Raw genomic sequence first — 17439 nt, 5'->3', positions numbered from 1 at the left:
CAGTTCAAGAAATCACTGATTGCAGAACCTAGCCCTGTAAATACCATAATAATTAAAACAATGTCTACTCTTAAAGAATTATTTGATATCATTTCAAACAGTCATTTCAAAAATTCATCTTTGCTTTGAGAATCTATTTTTTTTTATCTTGGAATGTCTTTCCTCTATTTCCTACATCAAAGTTATAAAATAATGGTTATTATTTTCAAAGCATCTAAATTTTAATTTGGGAATGACAGAGAGTACACTTTTCGTCTAAGATAAAAATATGTATTCGCAAATCATTTGGAATTAAAGTTTAATAAGTGGTGCACACTGGCTTGTCATGCCTTCTTCCATTTTTTTTTAGGCAAAAGCAAAAGTATTTTAAAGTAATAAAGCATGTTCTACATTTTTTCCCCAACATTGTAATTTATGGTTGACTTTAAAAACATGCTTTATTTTACATGATTTGGAAAAGCTCCCATCAGATAAATTACCAGTTTCATTTCCTCCTACCTTTTTTCTGCTTAATTTAGGATATTTATACAGTGAAATGACAGTATTAGTTAGAAATTCTGATTTAGTATTTTGAATTTCATGTCTCTGAAATACATCAAAGAAGAATTACATGCGAGATGTAAGAAATGGCCTCAGTGGTTCTTGTCTGTCTAGTATCAAGTAGGAAGAGGAAATCTACTCTCACAGACCCTGTTGCCATCTGTCCTGTATTGAGTACTGAAAGCAAGTTGTGGTAGCCCTGGGCAAACATCCAACCCTAATTTGGGAAGTCATCAGAGGTACATTTCTTCATGGGCTTCTTAGCCCCTCACTGAATTATAGAATCTCAGAGCAAAAAAGTACATTCCAGTATGAAAGTTCCCCCAAAATTGAACATAGAATTGCCATGTAATCTGACAATCCCACTTTTGGGTATGTATGTAAAAGAATTTAAATCAGGATCTAAAAGAGATATTTACACACCCATGTTCATAACAACACAATTCACGATAGCCAAAAAGTGGAAATAATCCAATTGTTCATCAATGGATGAATGGGTAAGTAAAATGTGGTAGATACATATAATGAGAATTATTCAGCCTTGAAGAGGAATGAAATTCTGATATATCCTACAACATAAATGAACCTTGAAGATGTTATGCTAAATGAAATAAGCCAGGCACAAAAGGATAAATGTTGCATGATTCCACTTACACGAAATACCTAGAGTAGTCAAATCCATAAAGACATAAAGTAGAATGGTGGTTGCCAGGGGCTGAGTGGGGAGAGGGAAATGGGAGTTATAATTTAATAGGTACAGAGTTTTAATAGGAGAAGGGAAAAAAGTTCTGGAGATGGATAATGGTGATGATTGTACAATGATATGAATATACTTACTGCCATTGAACTTTTTACCTAAGAATGGTTAAAATGGTCCATTTCGTATTGTATATATTTTCCCACAATAAAAAAAAAAAAATCCTTACCTCCATGGAGCTTACAATCTAGGAGAGAGAAAGATAATAAGAGGATAAAATTTTAAGATTTAAAAAGTACTTTCTGGATCAGCTTTTGGCTGGCCCCATTTTATAGATAAGAAGCCCAAGGACAGACAGAAAACATAATAGGAGGCTACTCACTAAGACCCTGGTTGTCTGACTTCTGGGCCAATGATATTTCCATTGAACAATACTTCCTTTTTTAGGTACTTGTATTACCACTATTTTATCTGAGCTATTCAGTAATACACTGGAAAGAGACGGGCTTTAGAACCTGGGTTCAAATGCTCACTCAGTTGCTTCCTGGAAGTTTGATCTTGAAATTTCCTTCTCTATAAAATGGGGATAACAAGACCTACTTCATAAAAGTTTGATTTGTTTGTTACACTTACACCTAAGTACAAAGTAAGAAGTCAATGAAAATTAGCTTTCTTGACGCTAAGTCTCTCAAAACGCCTTCTCTGAATTTGTTGTGTGTTTATGTTATGTTCAATGTGTGAATACTTTCAGTCTAGCAATTTCAGCAAATACCTTCCTGCGTTTGAGTTTTTACAAATCATTCTAGAAATACAGTTTGGCTATGGAGACAAATGGCTCAGCTAAAAAACCTGGGAAACAAGCCAGATAACATTTATCTGATCCTTATTTAGCTGGAAGAGAACTTTCAAAGTATAAGTTTGGTAAAGAATACAAAACAAGAGTTAAGATTCTTTTTTTCCAAAAACTAAAGCCAACTCTTTGATATTTCTGCTAGCTACATTAAAAAAAAGTCAATGCTATATTCTATATTTATTCTTAAAAGGTATTTATCTCTAAATAAAAAGCATATAATGCCATAGATTATATATAAGAACCACCCTGGGTGATGAGTTATAAGTGTCTAGTCTCCCAAGAAGAATGATGTGTTTCTCAGATCCAGTATAGATATTTAGAAAAATAGTCACACTTGTCAGCTGCTCTCAGAGCATCATGGGGCATTAAATTTACCACCACAGTCCTCCTTCACCTGATTCTACAGCTTTCTCCACCTCTAAGGAACTCTAAGCAAATTCATTTTGATTATTCTTTCAGGGTTTGAACTCTCTCCTATTTCTGAGCACATATAAGGATAAAAGAGACCAATTATTCCCATTTTACACAGGCCTATAAAGAGCTTCTCTTTACAGATTTTCCACATCTCTGTAGATTTGTGAAGATTTGTCCTACCCCCAAGTTAGAAAATTATGTTGGGGGTACCTGGGTGGCTCAGTCACTTAAGTGTCCGACTCTTGATTTTAGCTCAGGTCATGACCTCACAGTTGTAAAATTAAGCCCACGTCAGGTTCTGTGCTGGGCATAGAATCTGTTTAAGATTCTCTCTCTCTCTCTCTCTCTCTCTCTCTCTCTCTCTCTCTCTCTCTGTCTCTCTCTCTTCCTCTCCCTGTCTCGTTGCCCCTCCCCCTCTCACATGAGTGCATGTGTGTGCACACACTCTCGAAAGAAAGAAAGAAAGAAAGAAAGAAAGAAAGAAAGATAGATAGAAAGAAGGAAAAGTATGTTGACTCTATAGTAATTGCATAGAAATTAATGCCTCAGTTTATATTTCTAAAGCTGGACAACTTATGTGGAGTCGTTAAAGATATTGGCAAATTATTTTGGATTGTCAATTCTGTCCCTGCAGAAGATAACTCAGCTGGGGAGGCAGATTCAAGTCTGTTAGACAATGTGACTTTGAAAGAGGTAGTATTGCTTTGTGAACAAAACATGGGTTTAGCATTTTCATAAACTTGGATCCAAATTGTAGTTCCACATCTTACTTAAGTCACTTAACTCTCTGAGTCTTTAATCTTTTAAGTGAAAAGAGATAATAATAGATAAGTATGAGGATTGAATAATTGATTGAATTATATAAAACATTGAACAGAAATTGGTACAAGAGTAAATGCTAATATTAGTTATTCTACATATTGACTTGCTCTAATATTTCAAGTACATCACATGCATTCACATATGAACTAAAGTCTAATTTTTATTTTTTATTTTGGTTTTGCTTGATTCAGAATTTCCACTAGACTTAAAATATTATTCTAAAATTATAACTCCTTTCTGAAATTTTAGGATGCCATTCAGGGCCATTTCTTTTTTTCTTTCTTTCTTTTAGAAAGGGAGGATGCACACATGTGTGAGAGGGAAGGGCAGAGAGAGAGGAAGACAGAAAATCCCAAGCAGGCTCTGCACTCAGTCCAGACCCTAATATGGGGCTCCATCCCACAATTATGAGATCATGACCTGAGCCAAAATCAAGAGTTGAACACTTAACCAACTGAGCCACCCAGATGCTGCAGAACCATTTCTAATTTTATGTTTTCTAAAAGTTCATTTCCAAAAATGTATACTTTTTAGATTATTTTTTAGCATTTTACAACCATGAAACAAATAAAGAAGTATTTATTTACTAAGATCCTAACATAAGATTACTGGCATCTGGGATACAGCTAAAATACAAGTAGCTAAACTGAGGAAGAATGTTCACATTGACAAATAGTTGTATCTCTTATGTTAGGTATGACATTGTGAAGCATTTAAAGTGAGATAAAATTTCAACATGAAAATTAATATTGTATTATTGTTATTATGATTTCTCATGTTCATGGGGTTGTTTTACTGGTTTTATCTTTATTGTTCCAGAAGAAACTAGAAAGAGTGTAATAAAGTATCATTATGATGTTTTGAAGTAAGCCTCTCTATGCCAGGCACTATAGATGTTAAATATACAAAGATTTGTAAGAAGGTGGCAGGGAAGGAAGGGAAAGAAAAGGAGAGGGAGAGAACTCTACCTTCTATAGTAGAAAGATGATACTAACAGAGCAAGAGCCAGGTTCATGTAGAGACATGTATACATACCTGGGTTACTATACACACATAATTTCCTTGTTTTATCAGCTGAGAGGGCCAAGGAGCAATGGCACTCCAGTAGCAACAAACACACCTAGTACCCAGATCTTAGTTTCTAACACCATTTTCCAATAAAAGGAACCCGAAATCCTTGGAGAAACAGCTGATTCTATAACAGGGCAGGAAACAATCATGATGAGCCTGGAGTATCTTTTATTTAGTGCTATAAAGTAAGGAAGTGCTCAAAGACAAAACAAAACAAAACCACACACACAATGGTGGGAGCACTTCAAATGAACATAAAAGCCAACGAAAGAGCTCCTAATGGCCAAAGCTGAAACAATTAGAGCAATAAAATAAATAAAATAGTCCTGAATTATAAAATAAATATCCACAAGTACATACTGATAGAATAATTGACTAAATCGTTTGAATTAAATAACTGCAGGAGGAAGAGACAAATATGTACAGAATCCTACATAATTTATGTAGCTATTCTGACCACAAAGAGGTGGAACAGACTTCCCACACCTTATTTTTTATTTATTTATTTATTTATTTATTTATTTATTTATTTATTTATTTATATATGAAATTTATTGTCAAATTGGTTTCCATATAACACCCAGTGCTCATCCCAAAAGGTGCCCTCCTCAGTACCCATCACCCACCCTCTCCTCCCTCCCACCCCCCATCAACCCTTAGTTTGTTCTCAGTTCTCAACAGTCTCTTATGCTTTGGCTCTCTCCCACTCTAACCTCTTTTTTTTTTTTTTTTTTGTTCCTCTCCCCCATGGGTTTCTCTTGAGTTTCTCAGGATCCACATAAGAGTGAAACCATATGGTATCTGTCTTTCTCTGTATGGCTTATTTCACTTAGCATCACACTCTCCAGTTCCATCCACGTTGCTACAAAAGGCCATATTTCATTTTTTCTCATTGCCACGTAGTACTCCATTGTGTATATAAACCACAATTTCTTTATCCATTCATCAGTTGATGGACATTTAGGCTCTTTCCATAATTTCCATAATTTCCATAAGGCTATTGTTGAGAGTGCTGCTATGAACATTGGGGTACAAGTGCCCCTATGCATCAGTACTCCTGTGTCCCTTGGATAAATTCCTAGCAGTGCTATTGCTGGGTCATAGGGTAGGTCTATTTTTAATTTTCTGAGGAACCTCCACACTGCTTTCCAGAGCGGCTGCACCAATTTGCATTCCCACCAACAGTGCAAGAGGGTTCCCGTTTCTCCACATCCTCTCCAGCATCTATAGTCTCCTGATTTGTTCATTTTGGCCACTCTGACTGGCGTGAGGTGATACCTGAGTGTGGTTTTGATTTGTATTTCCCTGATAAGGAGCGACGCTGAACATCTTTTCATGTGCCTGTTGGCCATCCGGATGTCTTCTTTAGAGAAGTGTCTATTCATGTTTTCTGCCCATTTCTTCACTGGGTTATTTGCTTTTCGGGTGTGGAGTTTGGTGAGCTCTTTATAGATTTTGGATACTAGCCCTTTGTCCGATATGTCATTTGCAAATATCTTTTCCCATTCCGTTGGTTGCCTTTTAGTTTTGTTGGTTGTTTCCTTTGCTGTGCAGAAGCTTTTGATCTTCATAAGGTCCCAGTAATTCACTTTTGCTTTTAATTCCCTTGCCTTTGGGGATGTGTCGAGGAAGAGATTGCTACAGCTGAGGTCAGAGAGGTCTTTTCCTGCTTTCTCCTCTAAGGTTTTGATGGTTTCCTGTCTCACATTCAGGTCCTTTATCCATTTTGAGTTTATTTTGGTGAATGGTGTGAGAAAGTGGTCTAGTTTCAACCTTCTGCATGTTGCTGTCCAGTTCTCCCAGCACCATTTGTTAAAGAGACTGTCTTTTTTCCATTGGATGTGCTTTCCTGCTTTGTCAAAGATGAGTTGGCCATACGTTTGTGGGTCTAGTTCTGGGGTTTCTATTCTATTCCATTGGTCTATGTGTCTGTTTTTGTGCCAATACCATGCTGTCTTGATGATGACAGCTTTGTAGTAGAGGCTAAAGTCTGGGATTGTGATGCCTCCTGCTTTGGTCTTCTTCTTCAAAATTACTTTGGCTATTCGGGGCCTTTTGTGGTTCCATATGAATTTTAGGATTGCCTGTTCTAGTTTCGAGAAGAATGCTGGTGCAATTTTGATTGGGATTGCATTGAATGTGTAGATAGCTTTGGGTAGTATTGACATTTTGACAATATTTATTCTTCCAATCCATGAGCAGGGAATGTCTTTCCATTTCTTTAAATCTTCTTCAATTACCTTCATAAGCTTTCTATAGTTTTCAGCATACAGATCCTTTACATCTTTGGTTAGATTGATTCCTAGGTATTTTATGCTTCTTGGTGCAATTGTGAATGGGATCAGTTTCTTTATTTGTCTTTCTGTTGCTTCATTGTTAGTGTATAAGAATGCAACTGATTTCTGTACATTGATTTTGTATCCTGCAACTTTGCTGAATTCATGTATCAGTTCTAGCAGACTTTTGGTGGAGTCTATCGGATTTTCCATGTATAATATCATGTCATCTGCAAAGAGCGAAAGCTTGACTTCATCTTTGCCAATTTTGACGCCTTTGATTTCCTTTTGTTGTCTGGTTGCTGATGCTAGAACTTCCAGCACTATGTTAAACAACAGCGGTGAGAGTGGGCATCCCTGTCGTGTTCCTGATCTCAGGGAAAAAGCTCTCAGTTTTTCCCCGTTGAGGATGATGTTAGCTGTGGGCTTTTCATAAATGGCTTTTATGATCTTTAAGTATGTTCCTTCTATCCCGACTTTCTCAAGAGTTTTTATTAAGAAAGGGTGCTGAATTTTGTCAAAGGCCTTTTCTGCATCGATTGACAGGATCATATGGTTCTTCTCTTTTTTTTTGTTAATGTGATGTATCACGTTGATTGATTTGCGAATGTTGAACCAGCCCTGCATCCCAGGAATGAATCCCACTTGATCATGGTGAATAATTCTTTTTATATGCCGTTGAATTCGATTTGCTAGTATCTTATTGAGAATTTTTGCATCCATATTCATCAGGGATATTGGCCTGTAGTTCTCTTTTTTTACTGGGTCTCTGTCTGGTTTGGGAATCAAAGTAATACTGGCTTCATAGAATGAGTCTGGAAGTTTTCCTTCCCTTTCTATTTCTTGGAATAGCTTGAGAAGGATAGGTATTATCTCTGCTTTAAACATCTGGTAGAACTCCCCTGGGAAGCCATCTGGTCCTGGACTCTTATTTGTTGGGAGATTTTTGATAACCGATTCAATTTCTTCGCTGGTGATGGGTCTGTTCAAGCTTTCTATTTCCTCCTGATTGAGTTTTGGAAGAGTGTGGGTGTTCAGGAATTTGTCCATTTCTTCCAGGTTGTCCAATTTGTTGGCATATAATTTTTCATAGTATTCCCTGATAATTGTTTGTATCTCTGAGGGATTGGTTGTCATAATTCCATTTTCATTCATGATTTTATCTATTTGGGTCATCTCCCTTTTCTTTTTGAGAAGCCTGGCTAGAGGTTTGTCAATTTTGTTTATTTTTTCAAAAAACCAACTCTTGGTTTCATTGATCTGCTCTACAGTTTTTTTAGATTCTATATTGTTTATTTCTGCTCTGATCTTTATTATTTCTCTTCTTCTGCTGGGTTTAGGCTGCCTTTGCTGTTCTGCTTCTATTTCCTTTAGGTGTGCTGTTAGATTTTGTATTTGGGATTTTTCTTGTTTCTTGAGATAGGCCTGGATTGCAATGTATTTTCCTCTCAGGACTGCCTTTGCTGCGTCCCAAAGCGTTTGGATTGTTGTATTTTCATTTTCGTTTGTTTCCATATATTTTTTAATTTCTTCTCTAATTGCCTGGTTGACCCACTCATTCGTTAGTAGGGTGTTCTTTAACCTCCATGCTTTTGGAGGTTTTCCAGACTTTTTTCTGTGGTTGATTTCAAGCTTCATAGCATTGTGGTCTGAAAGTATGCATGGTATGATTTCAATTCTTGTAAACTTATGAAGGGCTGTTTTGTGACCCAGTATATGATCTATCTTGGAGAATGTTCCATGTGCACTCGAGAAGAAAGTATATTCTGTTGCTTTGGGATGCAGAGTTCTAAATATATCAGTCAAGTCCATCTGATCCAATGTCTCATTCAGGGCCCTTGTTTCTTTATTGACCGTGTGTCTAGATGATCTATCCATTTCTGTAAGTGGGGTGTTAAAGTCCCCTGCAATCACCACATTCTTATCAATAAGGTTGCTTATGTTTATGAGTAATTGTTTTATATATTTGGGCGCTCCGGTATTCGGCGCATAGACATTTATAATTGTTAGCTCTTCCTGATGGATAGACCCTGTCACTATTATATAATGTCCTTCTTCATCTCTTGTTACAGCCTTTAATTTAAAGTCTAGTTTGTCTGATATAAGGATGGCTACTCCAGCTTTCTTTTGGCTTCCAGTAGCATGATAAATAGATCTCCATCCCCTCACTCTCAATCTAAAGGTGTCCTCAGGTCTAAAATGAGTCTCTTGTAGACAGCAAATAGATGGGTCTTGTTTTTTTATCCATTCTGATACCCTATGTCTTTTGGTTGGCGCATTTAATCCATTTACATTCAGTGTTATTATAGAAAGATATGGGTTTAGAGTCATTGTGATGTCTGTATGTTTTATGCTTGTAGTGATGTCTCTGGTACTTTGTCTCACAGGGTCCCCCTTAGGATCTCTTGGAGGGCTGGTTTAGTGGTGACAAATTCCTTCAGTTTTTGTTTGTTTGGGAAGACCTTTATCTCTCCTTCTATTCTAAATGACAGACTTGCTGGATAAAGGATTCTCGGCTGCATATTTTTTTCTGTCTAGCACACTGAAAATCTCGTGCCAATTCTTTCTGGCCTGCCAAGTTTCAAAAGAGAGATCAGTCACGAGTCTTATTGGTCTCCCTTTATATGTGAGGGCACGTTTACCGCTTGCTGCTTTCAGAATTTTCTCTTTATCCTTGTATTTTGCCAGTTTCACTATGATATGTCATGCAGAAGATCGATTCAAGTTACGTCTGAAGGGAGTTCTCTGTGCCTCTTGGATTTCAATGCCTTTTTCCTTCCCTAGTTCAGGGAAGTTCTCAGCTATTATTTCTTCAAGTACCCCTTCAGCACCTTTCCCTCTCTCTTCCTCCTCTGGGATACCAATTATGCGTATATTATTTCTTTTTAGTGTATCACTTAGTTCTCTAATTTTCCCCTCATACTCCTGGATTTTTTTATCTCTCTTTTTCTCAGCTTCCTCTTTTTCCATAACTTTATCTTCTAGTTCACCTATTCTCTCCTCTGCCTCTTCAATCCGAGCCGTGGTGGTTTCCATTTTGTTATGCATTTCGTTTAAAGCGTTTTTCAGCTCCTCGTGACTGTTCCTTAGTCCCTTGATCTCTGTAGCAAGAGATTCTCTGCTGTCAGCTATACTGTTTTCAAGCCCAGCGATTAATTTTATGACTATTATTCTAAATTCACTTTCTGTTATATTATTTAAATCCTTTTTGATCAGCTCATTAGCTGTTGTTATTTCCTGGAGATTCTTCTGAGGGGAATTCTTCCGCTTGGTCATTTTGGATAGTCCCTGGCGTGGTGAGGACCTGCAGGGCACTTCCCCTGTGCTGTGGTGTATAACTGGAGTTGGTGGGCAGAGCCGCAGTCAGACCTGATGTCTGCCCCCAGCCCACCGCTGGGGCCACAGTCAGACTGGTGTGTGCCTTCTCTTCCCCTCTCCTAGGGGCGGGATTCACTGTGGGGTGGGGTGGCCTGTCTGGGCTACTTGCACACTGCCAGGCTTGTGATGCTGGGGATCTGGCGTCTTAGCTGGGGTGGGTAGGCAAGGTGCACGGGGGCAGGAGGGGCAGGCTTAGCTTGCTTCTCCCTAGGTGATCCACTTCAGGAGGGGCCCTGTGGCAGCAGGAGGGAGTCAGATCCGCTGCCGGAGGTTTGGCTCCGCAGAAGCGCAGAGTTGGGTGTTTGCGCGGAGCGAGCAAGTTCCCTGGCAGGAACTGGTTCTCTTTGGGATTTTGGCTGGGGGATGGGCGGGGGAGATGGCGCTGGCGAGCGCCTTTGTTCCCCACCAAACTGAGCTCTGTCGTCAGGGGGCTCAACAGCTCTCCTTCCCTTTGTCCTCCAGCCTTCCCGCTTTCTGTGCAGAGCTGTTAACTTATGACCTCCCAGACGCTAAGTCGCGCTTGCTGTCGGAACACAGTCCGTCAGGCCCCTCCGCTTTTTGCAAGCCAGACTCGGGGGCTCTGCTTGGCCGGCGAGCCGCCCCTCCGCCCCGGCTCCCTCCCGCCAGTCCGTGGAGCGCCCACCGCCTCGCCGCCCTTCCTACCCTCTTCCGTGGGCCTCTCGTCTGCGCTTGGCTCCGGCGACTCCGTTCTGCTAATCCTCTGGTGGTTTTCTGGGTTATTTAGGCAGGTGTAGGTGGAATCTAAGTGATCAGCAGGACGCGCGGTGAGCCCAGCGTCCTCCTACGCCGCCATCTTCCTCTCCTCGATTTGTATTTCTAGTTTCATACCATTGTGATTGGGAAAGATGCACAGTATGATTTCAATCCTCTTTGATTTATTGAGTCTTGTTTTATGGCCTAATATGTGATCTGTTCTGGAGAATGTCCGTGTGCACTTGAAAAGTGTATTCTGTTGTTTTTGGATGGGATGTTCTGTATATATCTGTTATGCCCATCTGGTCCAGTGTGCCATTCAAAGACATTATTTCCTGGGGCACCTAGGTGGGTCAGGTGGTTAAGCGTCTGACTTTGTCTCAAGTCATGAACTCATGGTTCGTGAGTTTGAGCCCCACATCAGGCTCTCTGCTATTAGTGCAGAGCCCACAGAGGATCCCCTGTCTCCCTCACTCTCTGCCCCTCCCTTGCTCACTCACTCTCTCAAAAATAAATAAACATTAAAAAAAATGTTTCCTTATGGATTTTCTGTCTGGATGATCTATCCATTGATATAAGTGGAGTGTTAAAGATTTTCTTTTTCTTTTTCTCCTTTTCTTTCCCTTTTTATTCTCTTCTCCACTATATATACATATGTATGTATACATACATGTATGTATATATTACATGTATGTATGTATACATACATATGTATATATAGTCATATTTTACATCTTTTTATTCATACTTTTCCACTTCTCCACTATATATATATATGTATGTATACATATATATAGTCATATTTTACATCTTTTTATTCATATTTTTCTTATGCCTAATTATGGCCATTTCTTTTCCACTTAAAGAAATCCCTTTAACATTTCTTATAAGGCTGGTTTCATGGTGATAAGTTCCTTTATCTTTTGTTTGTCTGGGAAACTCTTTACCTCAACTTCAAATCTGAATGATAACCTTACCAGTTAGAGTATTTCTGGTTGTAGGTTTTTTTTTCTTTTTTTTTTTTTTATTAATTTTTTTTTTTCAACGTTTATTTATTTTTGGGACAGAGAGAGACAGAGCATGAACGGGGGAGGGGCAGAGAGAGAGGGAGACACAGAATCGGAAACAGGCTCCAGGCTCTGAGCCATCAGCCCAGAGCCTGATGCAGGGCTCGAACTCACAGACCGCGAGATCGTGACCTGGCTGAAGTCGGATGCTTAACCGACTGAGCCACCCAGGCGCCCCTGTAGGTTTTTTTTCTTTTCAGCACTTTGAACATATCATGCCACTTCCTTCTGGCTTGCAAAGTTTCTGCTAAAAATTAGTTTATAGTCTTAAGGCTTTTCCCTTGTAAGTGACTTTTTGTTTCTCTCTCACTGCTTTTATGATTCTCTGTTTATCTTTAATCTTTGACATTTTAATTATTATGTGCTATGGCGTAGACTTACTTGGGTTCATCTTGTTTGGAATCTCTGTTTCTTGAACTTCAATGTCTATTTCTCTTCTTAGGTTAGGGAAGTTTTCAGTTATTATTTCTTGACATAAGTTTCTACACCTCTTTCTTTTTTTCTACAATGTGAATGTTTTTTGGCTTGATCTTGTCCGAGAGATCCCTTAATTATCCTCATTTTAAAAAATACTTTTCTCTTTTTGCTATTCAACTTGTGTGCTTTCTATTACCCTGTCTTCCAGATCAATGATATGTCTTCTGCATTTTCTTGTCTATTGTTGATTCCCTGTAGTATGTTTTTTGTTTCAGTTATTGTATTCTTCAATTCTTATTGGTTCTTTTTAATATTTTCTATGTCTTTATTGAAGGTCTCTACATTCTTCCATTCTTTTATCTAGTCCAGTGAGTATCTTTGTGATCATTACTTTAAATTCTTTATCAGGCATATTGCTTATCTCTATTTCATTTAGTTCTTTTTCTGAGTTTTTTTTTTTTTTTTTTCTTGTTCTTTCTTTGGAGCATATTCCTCTGTCTCCCCAGTTTTCTTGCTTTTCTCTGTTTGTCTCTGTGGATAAGATGAAATGACTACTTCTAAAGTTGAAGAAGTGATCTTGTGTATGGTGTTCCTTAGGCAGACTGTGTGTGCTTAGTGACTTTTGTCGGCTGACTGGAGGTGTGGCTGTATATCTTTTAAACCATGGGATGTCTCCATCTCTCTTGCTGTTTTCTTGCCATTCTTTCTATTTTGGTTGCTCAGTAGCTGTTCAGTCGGCCCTCAGTTCTTCACTAAGAATTGTTCTATTAATAGGTGTAATGTGGTGTGTTCCAGGGTGAAAGTGAGTTCAGAGTTTTTTCTTATGTTGCCATCTTGAACTGAAACATGCTCTTGTATTTTGTATCATAGCTTTAAATCTCTCCATGTGTGTGATGTATATTTTGAACATTTCAGCTTATAATACATTGTATTATACAATTATTGATGTTCATGTTAACTTCAGTATTTATAAAGACCACAGCAAATCCTTTATTTTTTACAAAGATACGCTGTTATCTACAAAAAGAAAGAAATAATCAGATTTGGTGGAATATGCAAAGCATTCTATATTAAGCAAAGCATGGCCTTCAACATTTACTCAATAAAAATAAATAACCCTTTTGACATCCAATGTAGAAGAAAAATTATCATAATGACCCAGATATACTATCTCACTACCTGGAATTACCTTAAACTTCATGCCTTATGTGATTTTTTTCCTGGATGGTCCCTTCATTTAAAATGCTGGTCTCCTCCCAACTTTTTCTAAGTTCAAAATATTGGTTATCTTTCAAATTGACCCCAAATATTTCCTCTTCCATGAAGATTCCTCTTATTCCCCAATGAAAACAGCTGCTCATTTCTCTGAGCAATCAGAATTGTGTGTTCCTCCATTATCCCATGGACTTACAACAATTTATGTTTTACTTATAGATGTTTCTCCCATTTGGCTGTAAGCTTCTTAAGAACAGGGTCAATATCCTGGTCCTTCTTGCTCTTCACATAGTGCCTGACATTCATTATTCATCCAGCAATCATTCACTGCATGCCTACCATTCAATACCACAGAGTGAACATAAGGGAGAAAATTGCAGCAAAAAATCAACAACTAAATGTCAGTGTTGTGGAGAAATTTTCCAAGTTAGGAAACTGAAAAAAATGAGGAAAAAAGTGTTGCCACAGATCAGGTTATGGAAAGGATTAACAGAAGATATCACAGAACTGGTTTATTTTTATAACCAGCATATCTGCTTCTAAGATACAAACCCCTCTCTTCTACTGCTTTGCCCATTTTTGTGATCTGAGACCCCTGTGGTTTGTGTATAGAAAGCTGGTAGACCCAGGGTGAGTAAAATAAATCTAATCAATGTTCATCTGCAAAAGAAAACATGAATTAGCAGTGAGAATCTAAGGGAAGGAAAAGACAAAACCTTTTTTTCTTGGCAGAGGCCTGAGGCCCAACTTGTGACTGTCAAGCTACTGCATAAGTTCTTAGTAAAGAACTTGTTCTCTTTTGAAACCTTCTGTCAAAGCAAAACATATTGCTGTCTCAGCATGTACATCAGAGCTAGATTTATTTCAAATACCATTTTTGTGTGTATACTCTTATAGAATACTTGGCTTCCTGCTTCTCTAGTATTTATTAAACTCAATTTTTCAGAACATCTGTACTAAAATATTTTTAGTTACCATTTTCAAATAATTTCTGGTAGGGCAATGTTAGGCCAATATTGTGCTTAATTCTATACTCTGAGGACTTTCTTTCTCAATGCAGGGCCTCCTGGTCTTTTCCACTGAACCTTCAGTCACTCTTTACATCTCATGATCCATTCATCCACAGAATGCAGAAATGCTTTCTGATTTTATACAAGGTTATTGGATACTGAACCCAATTTTTAAAAATTCCCTAAAGCAATTAACCTCACAAAAGCATCCTCTTCCATACCAATGTCTTAGAATCACAGAAAGTTGTTAACTATTAAGATCTCTGTATATATTTCTAAATTGACCTGTGGCTCTATTTTATTTCTAATGCCTTCTCTTCTAATGTGTCATTGGCTGTTCATCTTTAATTCTTCCAAACTCTTTCTGAAAAACCTGTTATTCCTTCACAACTGAGCCCTTATGGTGCACAGATAAGCCTCCCCAATTTTCTAGGGAACCCCAGGTTACTGTCTTAGGTGGGGACTGTCATGTTATTAGGGTCCCCATCAACTTTTAATAAGTTATAACCCATATTTCCATTTTTAAAGTAGTACATACTAAAATCCAATGATTTTCAAAATATTTCATTTAAAATGTCAGCTTAACTCTGAAAGAATAAATACCCTATGCATTATCAAATGATAGATTTAAAAATTCCCAGTATAGAAGAGCCTAAAGTATCCTAACATGGCATCAGCTCAGCTGAGTTCAAATCCTGGCTCTGCCCCAGATTGGGTAGACTTGAGGAGTTTTTCTGGATCCCTGAGCATCATTCATCTTTCTAGATGCCCTATCAAGCATCTATTGCATGCCATAAGCCAACATCATAGTGGCAAACAAGTCATTCACAGTGGTTCACTAAGCTGACATGCCAATGCACTAAATTTCCTCATTTTTAAAATAAAAATAGTAACACCCATCTTGTAGGGTGTAAAAATTAAATGGCTTCTTGCCACCTCTGCTCCATGGCACCACCACCATCCTCCCCCCGCTTTCTTATCCATAAAAGATGATCTCCGTAAGTTTCCCTGCTGAACCTCTTCAATATGAAATAAGCTTTTCTAACCAGACCAGGTCAGCTCACAGGAAGCCACACCTCCAGCTGAATTATTCTGGGGGCTGTCTTTGTGGCCCCTGCACAACTACGAGAACAGTGTCACTGGTTCATGTCATACTATCCACTGCCCAGAAAATGCCTGGGTTTCCTCCATGCATTTTCTTATCCTTCCCACATTATCATTTCAAAATGCCCATTCAGATGGAAACAACACTGTATCTCCCTTATTATTGGCAAGAGGTTTTCTTTCTTCCAGGTGAGTTGCTTAGAGATTCCTCATGCATTATTAGTTGAAACAAGGGAAGGATGGATAGAAAGAATATACCTTGTTGAAAGCATCTTTTAGTTAAATCTACATTCCATGAAATGGATCCACACCCAAATACACAGTTGTTTGGAGTTATTGGTTCAAAGACTGAAAACTGAAGAATGTATTTCTAAAGGTGTTTGTATGTTGAAGTATAAAGTGTAACTCTGGAAGGAATCCATGTTTAATGCTATGTACATTTGTTTCTAGATTCTGTTAGAAGTTGTGTAGCAAAGTTGTTCTTTACCTGCTCCCTGAAGGGTCATTACTGCCTCTACAGTAAATCCAGTTTTATTCTCATCAGCCAAGAGCCTCAGCCATGGATCCAGATCATGTTCCTCTTTCAGCAGGTATGTATATCCATGTTTGTCATGGCTCCATAGTGAGTTGGTGGGGTATGAGTTTATAATCATTTTTACTGAATTGTTCTTTGACTAGAGTTCGATGTAAATAACAGCAACGCATACACATTTCATTAGTAATTTTTAACATGGGTTTTCTATATTTTAGGATAGTTTCTTTATAAAAGACCTTAGATTAACATCAAGGAGGCCAAACCTATTAATATCATGAATATTCTTAGTTTGAAAAAGAAGAAGAGAAAATACTTCTGTTACAGAATAACAAAAACAGCTTATTTGGAGGAATAGCTTTCTTTATGTAGAGTTTGTCTTTATTTCTCCACAGCCTTCCAATCTCCAATTAATTTTAGTGTCAACATATCCTTTTTGACATTATTAAGATACGGGAATGCCACCTTTCCCCATAGATGTTATGTATATAGGTAAAATTACATAAAGAGGAAATTTCAACTTAATGAACAACTTAATGCAAACATTTTAGCATCAAAAGAGATTCTTGAATATTTGGAAATACTTATCTTGAATATATTAAACTTTCACATAAAATTTAAATATAGACTATAAAATGTAAATAATAGAAGGAATACCAGACATCATTTTTACAGATAACAAAATTAAAGGCAGAACTCAGAACACCTGACACCTGACTCAGTGGTCTCTGTGGTCTTTTCCTAGTAGCACATGTGTTAAAAAATGAAATGTGGAGTCGCAGGCAGGAGCAGGAAGGGGTGAAACAGAACATGAATGTTAAAAAATAGGTAAAAATTAGGCAAGGCATGCCTGGGTGGCTCAATCGGTTAAGCATCCAACTCTTGATTTTGGCTCAGGTCGTGATTTCAAAGTTCATGAGTTTGAGCCCCGCATCAGGCTCTGCACTGAGCATGGAACCCACTTGGGATTCTCTCTCTCCCTTTCTCTCTCTGCCCCTCCCCTGCAGTCTCTCTCTCTCAAATAAATTTTAAAAAATAAAATAATAAAGAAATTGTGGTTTATATACACAATGGAATACTACTTGGCAATGAGAAAGAATGAAATATGGCCTTTTGTAGCAACGTGGCTGGAACTGGAGAGTGTTATGCTAAGTGAAATAAGTCATACAGAGAAAGACAGATACCATATGTTTTCACTCTTATGTGGATCCTGAGAAACTTAACAGAAGACCATGGGGGAGGGGAAGGAAAAAAAAAGTTAGGGAGGGAAGGAGCCAAACCATAAGAGATTCTTAAAAACTGAGAATAAACTGAGGGTTGATGGGGGTG

At 38.0% G+C, this 17439-nt stretch overlaps 1 protein-coding gene across 10 annotated transcripts in view; it reads left to right on the top strand.

Annotated features, from left to right (window-relative positions):
• VEPH1 (ventricular zone expressed PH domain containing 1) overlaps window positions 1-17439 on the top strand; it is a 327919-nt gene that overhangs the window by 241147 nt on the left and 69333 nt on the right. For all 10 annotated transcript variants that reach the window (XM_086674592.1, XM_086674591.1, XM_086674590.1 and 7 more), the window contains one exon: window positions 16029-16168. In XM_086674592.1, coding sequence (XP_086530718.1) covers window positions 16029-16168 — 140 coding nt within the window. The remainder of the gene's footprint in view (window positions 1-16028; window positions 16169-17439) is intronic.

The sequence above is a fragment of the Puma concolor genome, chromosome C2 (genome assembly GCF_028749965.1).
Source record: "Puma concolor isolate L17-30 chromosome C2, mPumCon1.1.hap2, whole genome shotgun sequence".
NCBI lineage: Eukaryota > Metazoa > Chordata > Mammalia > Carnivora > Felidae > Puma > Puma concolor.
This window is presented reverse-complemented; position numbering and strand designations above follow the sequence as displayed.